At 68.7% G+C, this 14,496-nt stretch overlaps 1 protein-coding gene across 1 annotated transcript in view; it reads left to right on the forward strand.

Annotated features, from left to right (window-relative positions):
• Positions 1-14,496, forward strand: part of LOC104578513 (symplekin scaffold protein) — a 51,067-nt gene that overhangs the window by 14,730 nt on the left and 21,841 nt on the right. Inside the window, exons 10-13 of the mRNA XM_088539048.1 lie at positions 1,870-2,020; positions 6,724-6,940; positions 10,744-10,894; positions 14,199-14,434. Coding sequence (XP_088395174.1) covers positions 1,870-2,020; positions 6,724-6,940; positions 10,744-10,894; positions 14,199-14,434 — 755 coding nt within the window. The remainder of the gene's footprint in view (positions 1-1,869; positions 2,021-6,723; positions 6,941-10,743; positions 10,895-14,198; positions 14,435-14,496) is intronic.

The raw sequence follows: 14,496 nt of genomic DNA on the forward strand, positions 1-14,496 counted from the left end.
TGGAGGCCACCACGAAGCCAACCCTAGGGACAGGGGACACCAGGGACAGGGGACCCCGAAGACGCCCCCTCATTGGAGACCACTGTTAACCCAACCTTGGGGACAAGGGACACTGGGGACAGGGGACCCCCGGGACACCCCCATGAATCCCACCCTGGGGACAAGGGACACTGGGGACAGGGGACATTGGGGACAGGGGACCCTGGGGACGCTGCCACACTGGAGGCCACCATGAAGCCAACCCTGGGGACAGGGGACACTGGGGACAGGGGACCCTGGGGCCACCCCCACATTGGAGGCCACCATGAAGCCAACCCTAGGGACAGGGGACAGCGGGCACAGGGGACACTGGGGACAGGGGACCCCGGGGACACCCCCATGAATCCCACCCTGGGGACAAGGGACACTGGGGACAGGGGACCCTGGGGATGCGTCCATGTTGGAGGCCACCATGAACTCAACCCTGGGGACAGGGGACACTGGGGACAGGGGACCCCAGGGATGCCCCCCCATTGGAGGCCACCATGAACCCAACCCTGGGGACAGGGGACACTGGGGACAGGGGACATTGGGGACAGGGGACCCTGGGGATGCCCCCATGAACCCAACCATGGGGACAGGGGACACTGGGGACAGGAGACCCCGGGGACACTGCCACATTGGAGGCCACCATGAAGCCAACCCTGGGGACAGGGGACACTGGGGACAGGGGACCCTGGGGCCACCCCCACATTGGAGGCCACCATGAAGCCAACCCTAGGGACAGGGGACAGCGGGCACAGGGGACACTGGGGACAGGGGACCCTGGGGCCACCCCCACATTGGAGGCCACCACAAACCCAACCCTGGGGACAGAGGACACCCCCCCATTGGAGACCACCACGAACCCAACCCTGGGGACAGGGGACACTGGGGACAGGGGCCACCGGGGACAGGGGACCCTGGGGCCACCCCCATGAACCCAACCATGGGGACAGGGGACACTGGGGACAGGGGACACTGGGACCACCCCCACATTGGAGGCCGCCACGAAACCAACCCTAGGGACAGGGGACACCAGGGACAGGGGACCCCGAAGACGCCCCCTTATTGGAGACCACTGTTAACCCAACCTTGGGGACAAGGGACACTGGGGACAGGGGACCCCGGGGACACCCCCATGAATCCCACCCTGGGGACAAGGGACACTGGGGACAGGGGACCCTGGGGATGCGCCCATGTTGGAGGCCACCATGAACCCAACCCTGGGGACAGGGGACACTGGGGACAGGGGAGCCCAGGGACCCCCCCACGTTGGAGGCCACCATTAACCCAACCTTGGGGACGGGGGACACTGGGGACAGGGGACCCCAGGGATGCCCCCCCATTGGAGGCCACCATGAACCCTACCCTGGGGACAGGGAACCCCAGGGACAGGGTACCCTGGGGACGCCCCCATGAACCCAACCGTGGGGACAGGGGACACTGGGGACAGGAGACCCCGGGGACGCTGCCACACTGGAGGCCACCATGAAGCCAACCCTGGGGACAGGGGACACTGGGGACAGGGGACCCTGGGGCCACCCCCACATTGGAGGCCACCATGAAGCCAACCCTAGGGACAGGGGACAGCGGGCACAAGGGACACTGGGGACAGGGGACCCCGGGGACACCCCCATGAACCCAACCGTGGGGACAGGGGACACTGGGGCCACCTCCACATTGGAGGCCACCACGAAGCCAACCCTGGGGCCAGGGGACACGGGGCCCCGGGGACAACCCCCACGAACGCCACCCTGGGGCCGGGGCTCCCCGGGGCCACCGCCGCGCCGTCCCCAACGTGTCGCCGTCCCCAGCGTGTCCCTGTCCCCAACGTGTCCCTGTCCCCAGGTGCTCATCAGCATGGTGTACCTGCCCGAGGCCATGCCGGCCTCCTTCCAGGCCACCTACACCCCGGTGGAGTCGGCCGGCACCGAGGCCCAGATCAAGCACCTGGCGCGACTCATGGCCACGCAGATGACGGCGGCCGGGCTGGGACCCGGTACGGGGACATGGGGGGACACTGGGGACATTGGGGACACCGGGGACATTGGGGACACTAGGGACATTGGGGACACTGGGGACATTGGGGACAGTGGGGAGTGAGGGGGCATTGGGGACATTCGTGACTCATGGCCACGCAGATGACGGCGGCCGGCCTGGGACCCGGTACGGGGACATGGGGGGACACCGGGGACATTGGGGACACCGGGGACATTGGGGACACTAGGGACATTGGGGACACTGGGGACATTGGGGACACTGGGGAGTGAGGGGGCATTGGGGACATTCGCGGCTCATGGCCACGCAGATGACAGCGGCCGGGCTGGGCCCCGGTGCGGGGACATGGGGGGACACCGGGGACATTGGGGACACCGGGGACATTGGGGACACTGGGGACATTGGGGACAGTGGGGAGTGAGGGGGCATTGGGGACATTCGTGACTCATGGCCACGCAGATGACGGCAGCCGGGCTGGGCCCCGGTGCAGGGACATGGGGGGACACCGGGGACATTGGGGACACTGGGGACATTGGGGACACTGGGGAGTGAGGGGACATTGGGGACATTCGTGACTCATGGCCACGCAGATGACGGCGGCCAGGCTGGGCCCCGGTGCGGGGACATGGGGGGACACCGGGGACATTGGGGACACCGGGGACATTGGGGACACTAGGGACATTGGGGACACTGGGGACATTGGGGACACTGGGGAGTGAGGGGGCATTGGGGACATTCGCGGCTCATGGCCACGCAGATGACGGCAGCCGGGCTGGGCCCCGGTGCAGGGACATGGGGGGACACCGGGGACACTGGGGACATTGGGGACACTGGGGAGTGAGGGGGCATTGGGGACATTCGTGACTCATGGCCACGCAGATGACGGCAGCCGGGCTGGGCCCCGGTACAGGGACATGGGGGGACATTGAGGACACCGGGGACATTGGGGACACTGGGGACATTGGGGACACTGGGGAGTGAGGGGGCATTGGGGACATTCGCGGCTCATGGCCACGCAGATGACGGCGGCCGGGCTGGGACCCGGTACAGGGACATGGGGGGACACCGGGGACATTGGGGACACTGGGGACATTGGGGACACTGGGGACATTGGGGACACTGGGGAGTGAGGGGACATTGGGGACATTCGTGACTCATGGCCACGCAGATGACGGCGGCCAGGCTGGGCCCCGGTGCGGGGACATGGGGGGACACCGGGGACATTGGGGACACCGGGGACATTGGGGACACTAGGGACATTGGGGACACTGGGGACATTGGGGACACTGGGGAGTGAGGGGGCATTGGGGACATTCGCGGCTCATGGCCACGCAGATGACGGCGGCCGGGCTGGGACCCGGTGCGGGGACATGGGGGGACACCGGGGACACTGGGGACACCGGGGAATCTGGGGACATTGGGGAGCGAGGGGACATGGGGGACATTGGGGACACTGGGGAGTGAGGGGGCATTGGGGACATTCGTGACTCATGGCCACGCAGATGACGGCGGCCGGGCTGGGACCCGGTGCGGGGACATGGGGGGACACTGGGGACACCGGGGACATTGGGGACACTGGGGAGTGAGGGGGCATTGGGGACATTCGCGGCTCATGGCCACGCAGATGACGGCGGCCGGGCTGGGACCCGGTACAGGGACATGGGGGGACACCGGGGACATTGGGGACACTGGGGACACTGAGGACATTGGGGACACTGGGGAGTGAGGGGGCATTGGGGACATTCGCGGCTCATGGCCACGCAGATGACGGCAGCCGGGCTGGGACCCGGTACAGGGACATGGGGGGACATTGGGGACACTGGGGACACTGGGGAGTGAGGGGACACTGGGGAGTGAGGGGGCATTGGGGACATTCGCGGCTCATGGCCACGCAGATGACGGCGGCCAGGCTGGGCCCCGGTGCGGGGACACGGGGGGACATTGGGGACACTGGGGACATGGGGGACATTGGGGACACCGGAGACACTGGGGACATTGGGGACATTGGGGAGCGAGGGGACATGGGGGACATTGGGGACACTGGGGAGTGAGGGGGCATTGGGGACATTTGCGGCTCATGGCCACGCAGATGACGGCGGCCGGGCTGGGCCCCGGTGCAGGGACATGGGGGGACATCGGGGACATTGGGGACACCGGGGACATTGGGGACACTGAGGACATTGGGGACACTGGGGAGTGAGGGGGCATTGGGGACATTCGCGGCTCATGGCCACACAGATGACGGCGGCCGGGCTGGGCCCCGGTGCAGGGACATGGGGGGACATCGGGGACACCGGGGACACTGGGGACATTGGGGACAGTGGGGAGTGAGGGGGCATTGGGGACATTCGTGACTCATGGCCACGCAGATGACGGCGGCCGGGCTGGGCCCCGGTGCGGGGACATGGGGGGACACTGGGGACACTGGGAAGTGAGGGGACATTGGGGACTGTGGGGAGTGAGGGGACATTGGGGACATTCGTGACTCATGGCCACGCAGATGACGGCGGCCGGGCTGGGCCCTGGTGCGGGGACACGGGGGGACACCGGGGACATTGGGGACACCGGGGACACTGGGGACATTGGGGAGCGAGGGGACATGGGGGACATTGGGGACACTGGGGAGTGAGGGGGCATTGGGGACATTTGCGGCTCATGGCCACGCAGATGACGGCGGCCAGGCTGGGACCCGGTGCGGGGACATGGGGGGACACCGGGGACATTGGGGACACTGGGGACATTGGGGACAGTGGGGAGTGAGGGGGCATTGGGGACATTCGTGACTCATGGCCACGCAGATGACGGCGGCCGGGCTGGGCCCCAGTGCGGGGACACGGGGGGACACCGGGGACATTGGGGACACTACGGACATTGGGGACACTGGGGACATTGGGGACAGTGGGGAGTGAGGGGGCATTAGGGACATTCGTGACTCATGGCCACGCAGATGACGGCAGCCGGGCTGGGCCCCGGTGCGGGGACATGGGGGGACACCGGGGACATTGGGGACACTGGGGACATGGGGGACATTGGGGACACTGGGGAGTGAGGGGACATTGGGGAGTGAGGGGGCATTGGGGACATTCGCGACTCATGGCCACGCAGATGACGGCGGCCGGGCTGGGCCCCGGTGCAGGGACACAGTGGGATTGCGGGGACATTGGGGACACTGGGGACACGGGGGACACCAGGGACCGGGTGGACACTGGGGAGACAGGGGACACTGGGGAATGAGGGGACACTGGGGTCACTGGGGATATTGGGGACACTGGGGAGTGACGGGACACTAGGGACACTGGGGAGTGAGGGGACATTAGGGGCACTGGGGACATTGGGGACACTGGGAACATTGAGGACACAGGGGACTGAGGGGACATTGGGGACACTGGGGAGTGAGGGGACATTGGGGGCACTGGGGTCTATGGGGACACTGGGAACATTGAGGACACGGGACTGAGGGGACATTGGGCACACTGGGGAGCGAGGGGACATTGGGGACACAGGGGAGTGAGGGGACAGTGGGGCTATTGGGGACACAGGGGACACCAGGGACATTGGGGCCTGAGGGGACACTGGGGACATTGGGGACACTGGGGAGTGAGGGAACACAGGCGATTGAGTGGACACAGGGGACAGTGGGGATATTGGGGACATGGGATCTGAGGGGACACTGGGGACACTGGAGATTGAGGGGACACGGGGGGACTGAGGGGACATTGAGGACTGAGGGGACAGTGGGGACTGATGGGACGCCGGGGACACTGGGGACACTAGGGACACTGCAGACATGGGGACGGTTGGGACACCAGGGACAGAGGACACCAGGGACTGAAGGGACACCAGGGACAGGAGACTCCGGGGACAGAGGACACCAGGGACACAGGACCAAGAGGACACCAGGGACACAGGATACTGGGGACCAAGGGGACACTGGGGACACAGGGGACCGAAGGGACACCAGGGGCAGGGGACACCAGGGACAGCCCCCACATTGGAGGCCACCACGAAGCCAACCTTGGGGATGGGGGACACTGGGGACAGGGGACACCAGGGACAGGGGGCCCTGGGGACGGCCCCACATTGGAGGCCACCACGAACCCAACCTTGGGGACAGGGGACACTGGGGACAGGGGACACCGGGGACAGGGGACCCCAGGGACACCTGGGTTGGAGGCCACCATTAACCCAACCCCGGGGATGGAGGACACTGGGGACAGGGGACACTGGGGACAGGGGACACCAGGGACAGGGGACCCTGGGGACGGCCCCACATTGGAGGCCACCACGAACCCAACCTTGGGGATGGAGGACACTGGGGACAGGGGACCCTGGGGACAGGGGACACCGGGGACAGGGGACACCAGGGACAGCCCGCCCCCGCGTTGGAGGCCACCACAAACCCAACCTTGGGGACAGGGGACACCGGGGACAGGGGACCCCAGGGACACCTGGGTTGGAAGCCACCATTAACCCAACCCTGGGGATGGAGGACACTGGGGACAGGGGACACCAGGGACAGGGGACCCTGGGGACGGCCCCACGTTGGAGGCCACCACGAACCCAACCCTGGAGATGGGGGACACTGGGGACAGGGGACCCCAGGGACAAAGGCCACTGGGGACAGGGGACCCCGGGGACACTGGGGACAGGGGTCCCCGGGGACGTCCCCGCGCCGGAGGCCGCCACCGGCCGCTGTCCCCGCAGGGGTGGAGCAGGGGCGGCTGCTCAAGGAGGAGCCCAAGGAGGAGGCCAAGGCGAGGCCGGAGCTGGTGGTCATCAAGCGGAGGCTGTCGGCGCTGGCGCAGGGCCAGGCCATCGCCGTGCTGGGCGCCCCCGGGGCCACCGCGGCCACCACCGCGCACGACGAGGCCCCCCAGGCCAAGCGGAGGCCGGAGCCCATCATGCCGGCCACGCAGCCCAGGTGAGGGGACAGCGCGGGGACATTGTGGGGACACGCGCGTGGCCTCCCGGAGGCCACCGAGGTGACATTGTGGTGGGGACACGCGGGGCCTCCTGGAGGCCACCGCACAAGGAGGCCCCCCAGGCCAAGCGGAGGCCGGAGCCCATCGTGCCGGCCACGCAGCCCAGGTGAGGGGACAGTGCGGGGACAGTGCGGGGACATGCGCGTGGCCTCCTGGAGGCCACCGAGGTGACATTGTGGTGGGGACACGTGGGGCCTCCTCGGGGACACTGTATCAGGGACACGCGAGGCCTCCTGGAGGCCACCGCACAAGGAGGCCCCCCAGGCCAAGCGGAGGCCAGAGCACATCATGCCGGCCACGCAGCCCAGGTGAGGGGACAGCGCGGGGACATTGTGGGGACACGCGCGGGACCTCCTGGAGGCCACCGAGGTGACATTGTGGTGGGGACACGCGCGGCCTCCTTGGGGACACAGCATTAGGGACACGCGCGGCCTCCTGGAGGCCACCAAGGTGACATTGTGGTGGGGACACGCGGGGCCTCCTGGAGGCCACCGCACAAGGAGGCCCCCCAGGCCAAGTGGAGGCCGGAGCCCATCATGCCGGCCACGCAGCCCAGGTGAGGGGACAGCGCGGGGACACTGCGGGGACACGCGCGGGACCTCCTGGAGGCCACCGAGGTGACATTGTGGTGGGGACAGACACGGGCTCCTGGAGGCCACTGCGGTGACATTGTGGTGGGGACACCCGCGGCCTCCTTGGGGACACAACATCAAGGACACGCGTGGCCTCCTGGAGGCCACCACGGTGACACTATGGGGGGGACACGCGTGGGCTCCTGGAGGCCGCCGCACGATGAGGCCCCCCAGGCCAAGCGGAGGCCGGAGCCCATCATGCCGGCCACGCAGCCCAGGTGAGGGGACAGTGCGGGGACAGTGCGGGGACACGCGTGGTCTCCTCGGGGACACCGCGGTGACGTTGTGGTGGGGACACGCGGGGCCTCCTTGGGGACACAGCATTAGGGACACGCGCGGCCTCCTGGAGGCCACCAAGGTGACATTGTGGTGGGGACATGCACGGCCTCCTTGAGGGCACCACGGTCACCCCATGGGGTGTCCCTCCTCCGTGGTGGCCCTGCAGGGTGGCCCCACCCCGTGGTGCCCCATGGGGTGTCCCCGCTCCGAGGTGCCCCAGGGGGTGTCCCCACTCCATGGTGGCCCTGTGGGGTGTCCCAGCCCTGTGGTGACGCCGCTGTCCCCGCTCCAAGGTGCCCCATGGGGTGTCCCTCCTCCATGGTGGCCCCATGGGGTGGTCCCACTCCGTGGTGGCCCTGTGGGATGTCCCCACCCCGCGGTGCCCCATGGGGTGTCCCCGCTCCGTGGTGGCCCTGTCGGGTGTCCCCACTCCATGGTGGCCCCATGGGGTGTCCCCACTCTGAGGTGCCCCATGGGATGTCCCCACCCCGTGGTGGCCACGGTGACGCCGCTGTCCCTGCTCCGTGGTGCCCCATGGGGTGTCCCCACCCCGCGGTGCCCCCATGGGGTGTCCCCACTCCATGGTGGCCCTGTCGGGTGTCCCCGCTCCATGGTGGCCCCATGGGGTGTCCCTGCCCCTTGCTGGCCCCATGGGGTGTCCCCACCCCTTGGTGGCCCCGCGGTGACGCCGCTGTCCCTACTCTGTGGTGGCCCCATGGGGTGTCCCCACTCTGAGGTGCCCCATGGGATGTCCCCACCCCGTGGTGGCCACGGTGACGCCGCTGTCCCTGCTCCGTGGTGCCCCATGGGGTGTCCCCGCTCCGTGGTGGCCCTGTCGGGTGTCCCCGCTCCGCGATGCCCCATGGGGTGTCCCCGCTCCGTGGTGGCCCTGTCGGGTGTCCCCGCTCCATGGTGGCCCCATGAGGTGTCCCTGGCCCTTGCTGGCCCCATGGGGTGTCCCCACCCCGTGGTGGCCCTGCGGTGACGCCGCTGTCCCCACTCTGTGGTGGCCCCATGGGGTGTCCCCACTCTGAGGTGCCCCATGGGATGTCCCCACCCCGTGGTGGCCACGGTGACGCCGCTGTCCCTGCTCCGTGGTGGCCCCATGGGGTGTCCCCACTCCATGGTGGCCCCATGGGGTGGTCCCACTCCGTGGTGGCCCTGCGGGATGTCCCCACCCCGCGGTGCCCCATGGGGTGTCCCCATTCCATGGTGGCCCTGTTGGGTGTCCCCGCTCCATGGTGGCCCCATGGGGTGTCCCTGCTCCGTGGTGCCCCATGGGGTGTCCCCACTCTGTGGTGGCCCTGTGGGATGTCCCCGCTCTGTGGTGCCCCATGGGATGTCCCCACCCCGCGGTGCCCCATGGGGTGTCCCCGCTCCATGGTGGCCCTGTCGGGTGTCCTCGCTCCATGGTGGCCCCATGGGGTGTCCCCACTCCGCGATGCCCCATGGGGTGTCCCCGCTCCGTGGTGGCCCTGTGGGATGTCCCCACTCCATGGTGGCCCCATGGGGTGTCCCTGCCCCTTGGTGGCCCCGTGGGGTGTCCCCACCCCGTGGTGGCCCTGCGGTGACGCCGCTGTCCCCACTCTGAGGTGCCCCATGGGGTGTCCCCACCCCGTGGTGCCCCATGGGTTGTCCCCACTCCGCAATGCCCCATGGGGTGTCCCCACTCCACGGTGACCCCATGGGATGTCCCCGCTCCGTGGTGGCCCTGTCGGGTGTCCCCACTCCGTGGTGCCCCATGGGGGTGTCCCCACTCCATGGTGGCCCTGTGGGATGTCCCCGCCCCGTGGTGGCCCATGGGGTGTCCCCACTCCATGGTGGCCCTGTGGGATGTCCCTGCTCCGTGGTGCCCCATGGGATGTCCCCACCCCGCGGTGCCCCCATGGGGTGTCCCCACTCCATGGTGGCCCTGTCGGGTGTCCCCGCTCCATGGTGGCCCCATGGGGTGTCCCTGCCCCTTGCTGGCCCCATGGGGTGTCCCCACCCCTTGGTGGCCCCGCGGTGACGCCACTGTCCCCACTCTGTGGTGGCCCCATGGGGTGTCCCCACTCTGAGGTGCCCCATGGGATGTCCCCACCCCGTGGTGGCCACGGTGACGCCGCTGTCCCTGCTCCGTGGTGCCCCATGGGGTGTCCCCATTCCATGGTGGCCCTGTCGGGTGTCCCCACTCCGCGATGCCCCATGGGGTGTCCCCACTCCATGGTGACCCCATGGGGTGTCCCTGCTCCGTGGTGCCCCATGGGGTGTCCCCACTCCGCGATGCCCCATGGGGTGTCCCTGCTCCATGGTGGCCCTGTCGGGTGTCCCCCACTCCATGGTGGCCCCATGGGGTGTCCCCAGCCCGTGGTGGCTCTGTGGTGACGCCGCTGTCCCCACTCTGAGGTGCCCCATGGATGTCCCCACCCCGTGGTGGCCACGGTGACGCCGCTGTCCCTGCTCCGTGGTGCCCCATGGGGTGTCCCTGCTCCGTGGTGGCCCTGTGGGATGTCCCCACTCCATGGTGGCCCCATGGGGTGTCCCTGCCCCTTGGTGGTCCCATGGGATGTCCCCACCCCGTGGTGCCCCATGGGTTGTCCCCGCTCCCTGGTGCCCCATGGGGTGTCCCCACTCCATGGTGGCCCTGTCGGGTGTCCCCACTCCGTGGTGGCCCCATGGGATGTCCCCACTCCATGGTGGAGCTGTGGGATGTCCCCGCTTTGTGGTGCCCCATGGGATGTCCCCACTCCATGGTGACCCCATGGGATGTCCCCACCCCGCGGTGCCCCCATGGGGTGTCCCCACCCCGTGGTGGCCCCGCGGTGACGCCGCTGTCCCCGCTGTCCCCGCAGGCCGGCGGGCGCGGGCGGCCGCAGGAAGGTTTTCCGCCTGGCCGACGTCCTGCGGCCGCTGAGCGACCTGCAGCTGCAGCAGCTGCAGCTGGGAGCCGTGAGCCGCATCCTGCGCGCGGAGCGGCGCCTGGCCTGCCGCGGGGCCGCACAGGTGACAACCGTGTCCCCAACGTGTCCCCAATGCGTCCTTGTGTGCCCCTGCGTGTCCCCGAGTGTCCCCTGAGCGTCCCCGTGTGTCTTTGTGTGCCCCTGAGCGTCCCCGTGTCCCCATTGTGTCCCCTTGTGGAGCTGGGAGCCGTGAGCCGCATCCTGCGCGCGGAGCGGCGCCTGGCCTGCCGCGGGGCCGCACAGGTGACAACCGTGTCCCCAACGTGTCCCCGAGTGTCCCCATGTGTCCCCCGAGCGTCCCTGTGTCCCCCTGAGCGTCCCTGTGTCCCCATTGTGTCCCCTTGTGGAGCTGGGAGCCGTGAGCCGCATCCTGCGCACCGAGCGGCGCCTGGCCTGCCGCGGGGCCGCACAGGTGACAACCGTGTCCCCAACGTGTCCCCAACCTGTCCCCGAGTGTCCCCTGAGCATCCCTGTGTGTCCTTGTGTGTCCTTGTGTGCCCCTGAGTGTCCTTGTGTGCCCTCATGTCCCCATTGTGTCCCTGTGCGGAGCTGGGAGCCGTGAGCCGCATCCTGCGCGCGGAGCAGCGCCTGGCCTGCCGCGGGGCCGCACAGGTGACAACCGTGTCCCCAACATGTCCCCAGTGCGTCCCCGAGTGTCCCCAATGCATCCCCATGTGTCCTTGTGTGCCCCTGAGCGTCCCTGTGTGTCCCTGTGTCCCCATTGTGTCCCTGTGCGGAGCTGGGCGCCGTGAGCCGCATCGTGCGCACCGAGCGGCGCCTGGCCTGCCGCGGGGCCGCACAGGTGACAACCGTGTCCCTAACGTGTCCCCAATGCGTCCTTGTGTGCCCCTGTGTGTCCCCGAGTGTCCCCTGAGCGTCCCCGTGTCCCCATTGTGTCCCTGTGTGGAGCTGGGAGCCGTGAGCCGCATCCTGCGCGCCGAGCGGCGCCTGGCCTGCCGCGGGGCCGCACAGGTGACAACCGTGTCCCCAACGTGTCCCCGAGTGTCCTCATGTGTCCCCAGTGTGTCCTTGTGTGCCCCTGTGTGTCCATGTGTCCCCATTGTGTCCCCTTGTGGAGCTGGGAGCCGTGAGCCGCATCCTGCGCGCTGAGCGGCGCCTGGCCTGCCGCGGGGCCGCACAGGTGACAACCGTGTCCCCAATGTGTCCCCGAGTGTCCCCAATGCATCCCCGTGTGTCCTTGTGCCCCCTGAGCGTCCCTGTGTGTCCCCGTGTCCCCATTGTGTCCCCGTGCGGAGCTGGGAGCCGTGAGCCGCATCCTGCGCACCGAGCGGTGCCTGGCCTGCCGCGGGGCCGCACAGGTGACAACCGTGTCCCCAACGTGTCCCCAGTGCGTCCCCATGTCCCCGTGTGTGCCCCTGAGCGTCCCCGTGTCCCCATTGTGTCCCCGTGCGGAGCTGGGCGCCGTGAGCCGCATCCTGCGCGCCGAGCGGCGCCTGGCCTGCCGCGGGGCCGCACAGGTGACAGCCCTGTCCCCAACGTGTCCCCGAGTGTCCCCTGAGCGTCCCTGTGTGTCCTTGTGCCCCCCCAAGCGTCCCTGTGTGTCCCTATGTCCCCATTGTGTCCCCGTGCGGAGCTGGGAGCCGTGAGCCGCATCCTGCACGCCGAGCGGCGCCTGGCCTGCCGTGGGGCCGCACAGGTGACAACCGTGTCCCCAACCTGTCCCCAAGTGTCCCCATGTGTCCCCAGTGTGTCCTTGTGTGCCCCTGAGTGTCCCCGTGTCCCCATTGTGTCCCCTTGTGGAGCTGGGAGCCGTGAGCCGCATCCTGCGCGCCGAGCGGCGCCTGGCCTGCCGCGGGGCCGCACAGGTGACAACCGTGTCCCCAACGTGTCCCAAGTGTCCCCTGAGCGTCCCTGAGTGTCCTTGTGTGTCCTCGTGTCCCCCTGAGCATCCCTCTGTGTCCCCATTGTGTCCCCGTGTGGAGCTGGGAGCCGTGAGCCGCATCCTGCGCGCTGAGTGGCGCCTGGCCTGCCGCGGGGCCGCACAGGTGACAACCGTGTCCCCAATGTGTCCCCGAGTGTCCCCATGTGTCCCCCGAGCGTCCCTGTGTCCCCCTGAGCGTCCCCGTGTCCCCATTGTGTCCCCTTGTGGAGCTGGGAGCCGTGAGCCGCATCCTGCGCGCCGAGCGGCGCCTGGCCTGCCGCGGGGCCACACAGGTGACAACCGTGTCCCCCGTGTGTCCCCGAGTGTCCCCAACTTGTCCCTGTGTGCCCCTGTGTGTCCCCGTGTCCCCTTGAGTGTCCCCGTGTCCCCTGTGTGTCCCCACGTCCTTCCGAATGTCTCCGTGTCCCCCCAAGTGTCCTGACATCGCACCCGCGTGAAGATCCCGGCCTCCCTGGTGAGGCCAATTCTCCCCTCCGTGTCCCTCCAAGTGTCCCCGTGTCCCAAGTGTCCCCCCAGGTGTCCCCATGTCTCAGATGTCCCTGTGTCCCCCTAAGTGTCCGCTCACGCCTCCTCCTCATCCTCCAGGCCTGTGTGAAGATCCCGGCCTCCTGGTGAGGCCAGTTCTCGTCTCCGTGTCCCTCCAAGTGTCCCGTGTCCCCCCAAGTGTCCCCGTGTCCCTTCAAGTGTCCCCATGTCCCAAGTGTCCCCTCGCCCCGCTCATACCTTACTCCCCTCCTGCAGGCCCACGTGAAGATCCCGGCCTCCCTGGTGAGGCCAGTTCCCCCTTCCGTGTCCCTCCAAGTGTCCCCATGTCCCAAGTGTCCCTGTGTCCCCCCAAGTGTCCCCGTGTCTCCCCAAGTGTCCCCATGTCCCAGGTGTCCCCATGTCCCTCCAAGTGTCCCCTCGCCCCGCTCACGCCTCCCCCCGTCCTCCAGGCCTGCATAAAGATTCTGACCTCGCTGGTGAGGCCAGTTCTCCTCTCCATGTCCCCCCAAGTGTCCCCATGTCCCAGGTGTCCCCGTGTCCCCCCAAGTGTCCCCTTGGTCCATTCACGCCTCTTCCCTGTCCTCCAGGCTTCTGTGAAGATCCCGGCCTCCCTGGTGAGGCCAGTTCCCCCCTCTGTGTCCCTCCAAGTGTCCCCATGTCTCAAGTATCCCTGTGTCCCCCCAAGTGTCCTTGTGTCCCAGGTGTCCCTGTGTCCCCCCAGGTGTCCCCTTGTTCCATTCACGCCTCCCCCCCGTCCTCCAGGCCCGCGTGAAGATCCCGGCCTCCCTGGTGAGGCCAATTCTCCCCTCCGTGTCCCTCCAAGTGTCCCCATGTCCCAAGTGTCCCCCCAAGTGTCCCCATGCCCCCCGAGTGTCCGCATGCCCCAGGTGTCCCCCTGTCCCCCCGAGTGTCCCTGTGTCCCCCCAAACGTCCGCTCACGCCTCCCCCTGTCCTCCAGGCCCGCGTGAAGATCCTGGCCTCGCTGGTGACGCAGTTCGAGGTGCCCCTCAAGAGCGAGGTGCTGGCCTTCGTCCTCGAGGACATCCGGGGCCGCCTGGACCTGGCCTTCGCGTGGCTCTTCCAGGAGTACAACTGCTACCTGAGCCGCCTCCCCGGGGGCAGCCTCGAGCGCTACGACGAGTGCCTCATCGGCCTCCTCTCGGGCCTCCAGGAGAAGCCCGACCAGAAGGACGGGTGAGGGAGGAGGCCGGCGGCGGCGCCGGGCGGCCCCGCGCGGAAGGGGACGGTCACCGGTG

This window comes from Tinamus guttatus, unplaced genomic scaffold, assembly GCF_059628265.1.
Source record: "Tinamus guttatus ecotype Peru unplaced genomic scaffold, ASM5962826v1 Tinamus_guttatus_pri_ptg001345l, whole genome shotgun sequence".
Classification (NCBI taxonomy): Eukaryota; Metazoa; Chordata; class Aves; order Tinamiformes; family Tinamidae; genus Tinamus; species Tinamus guttatus.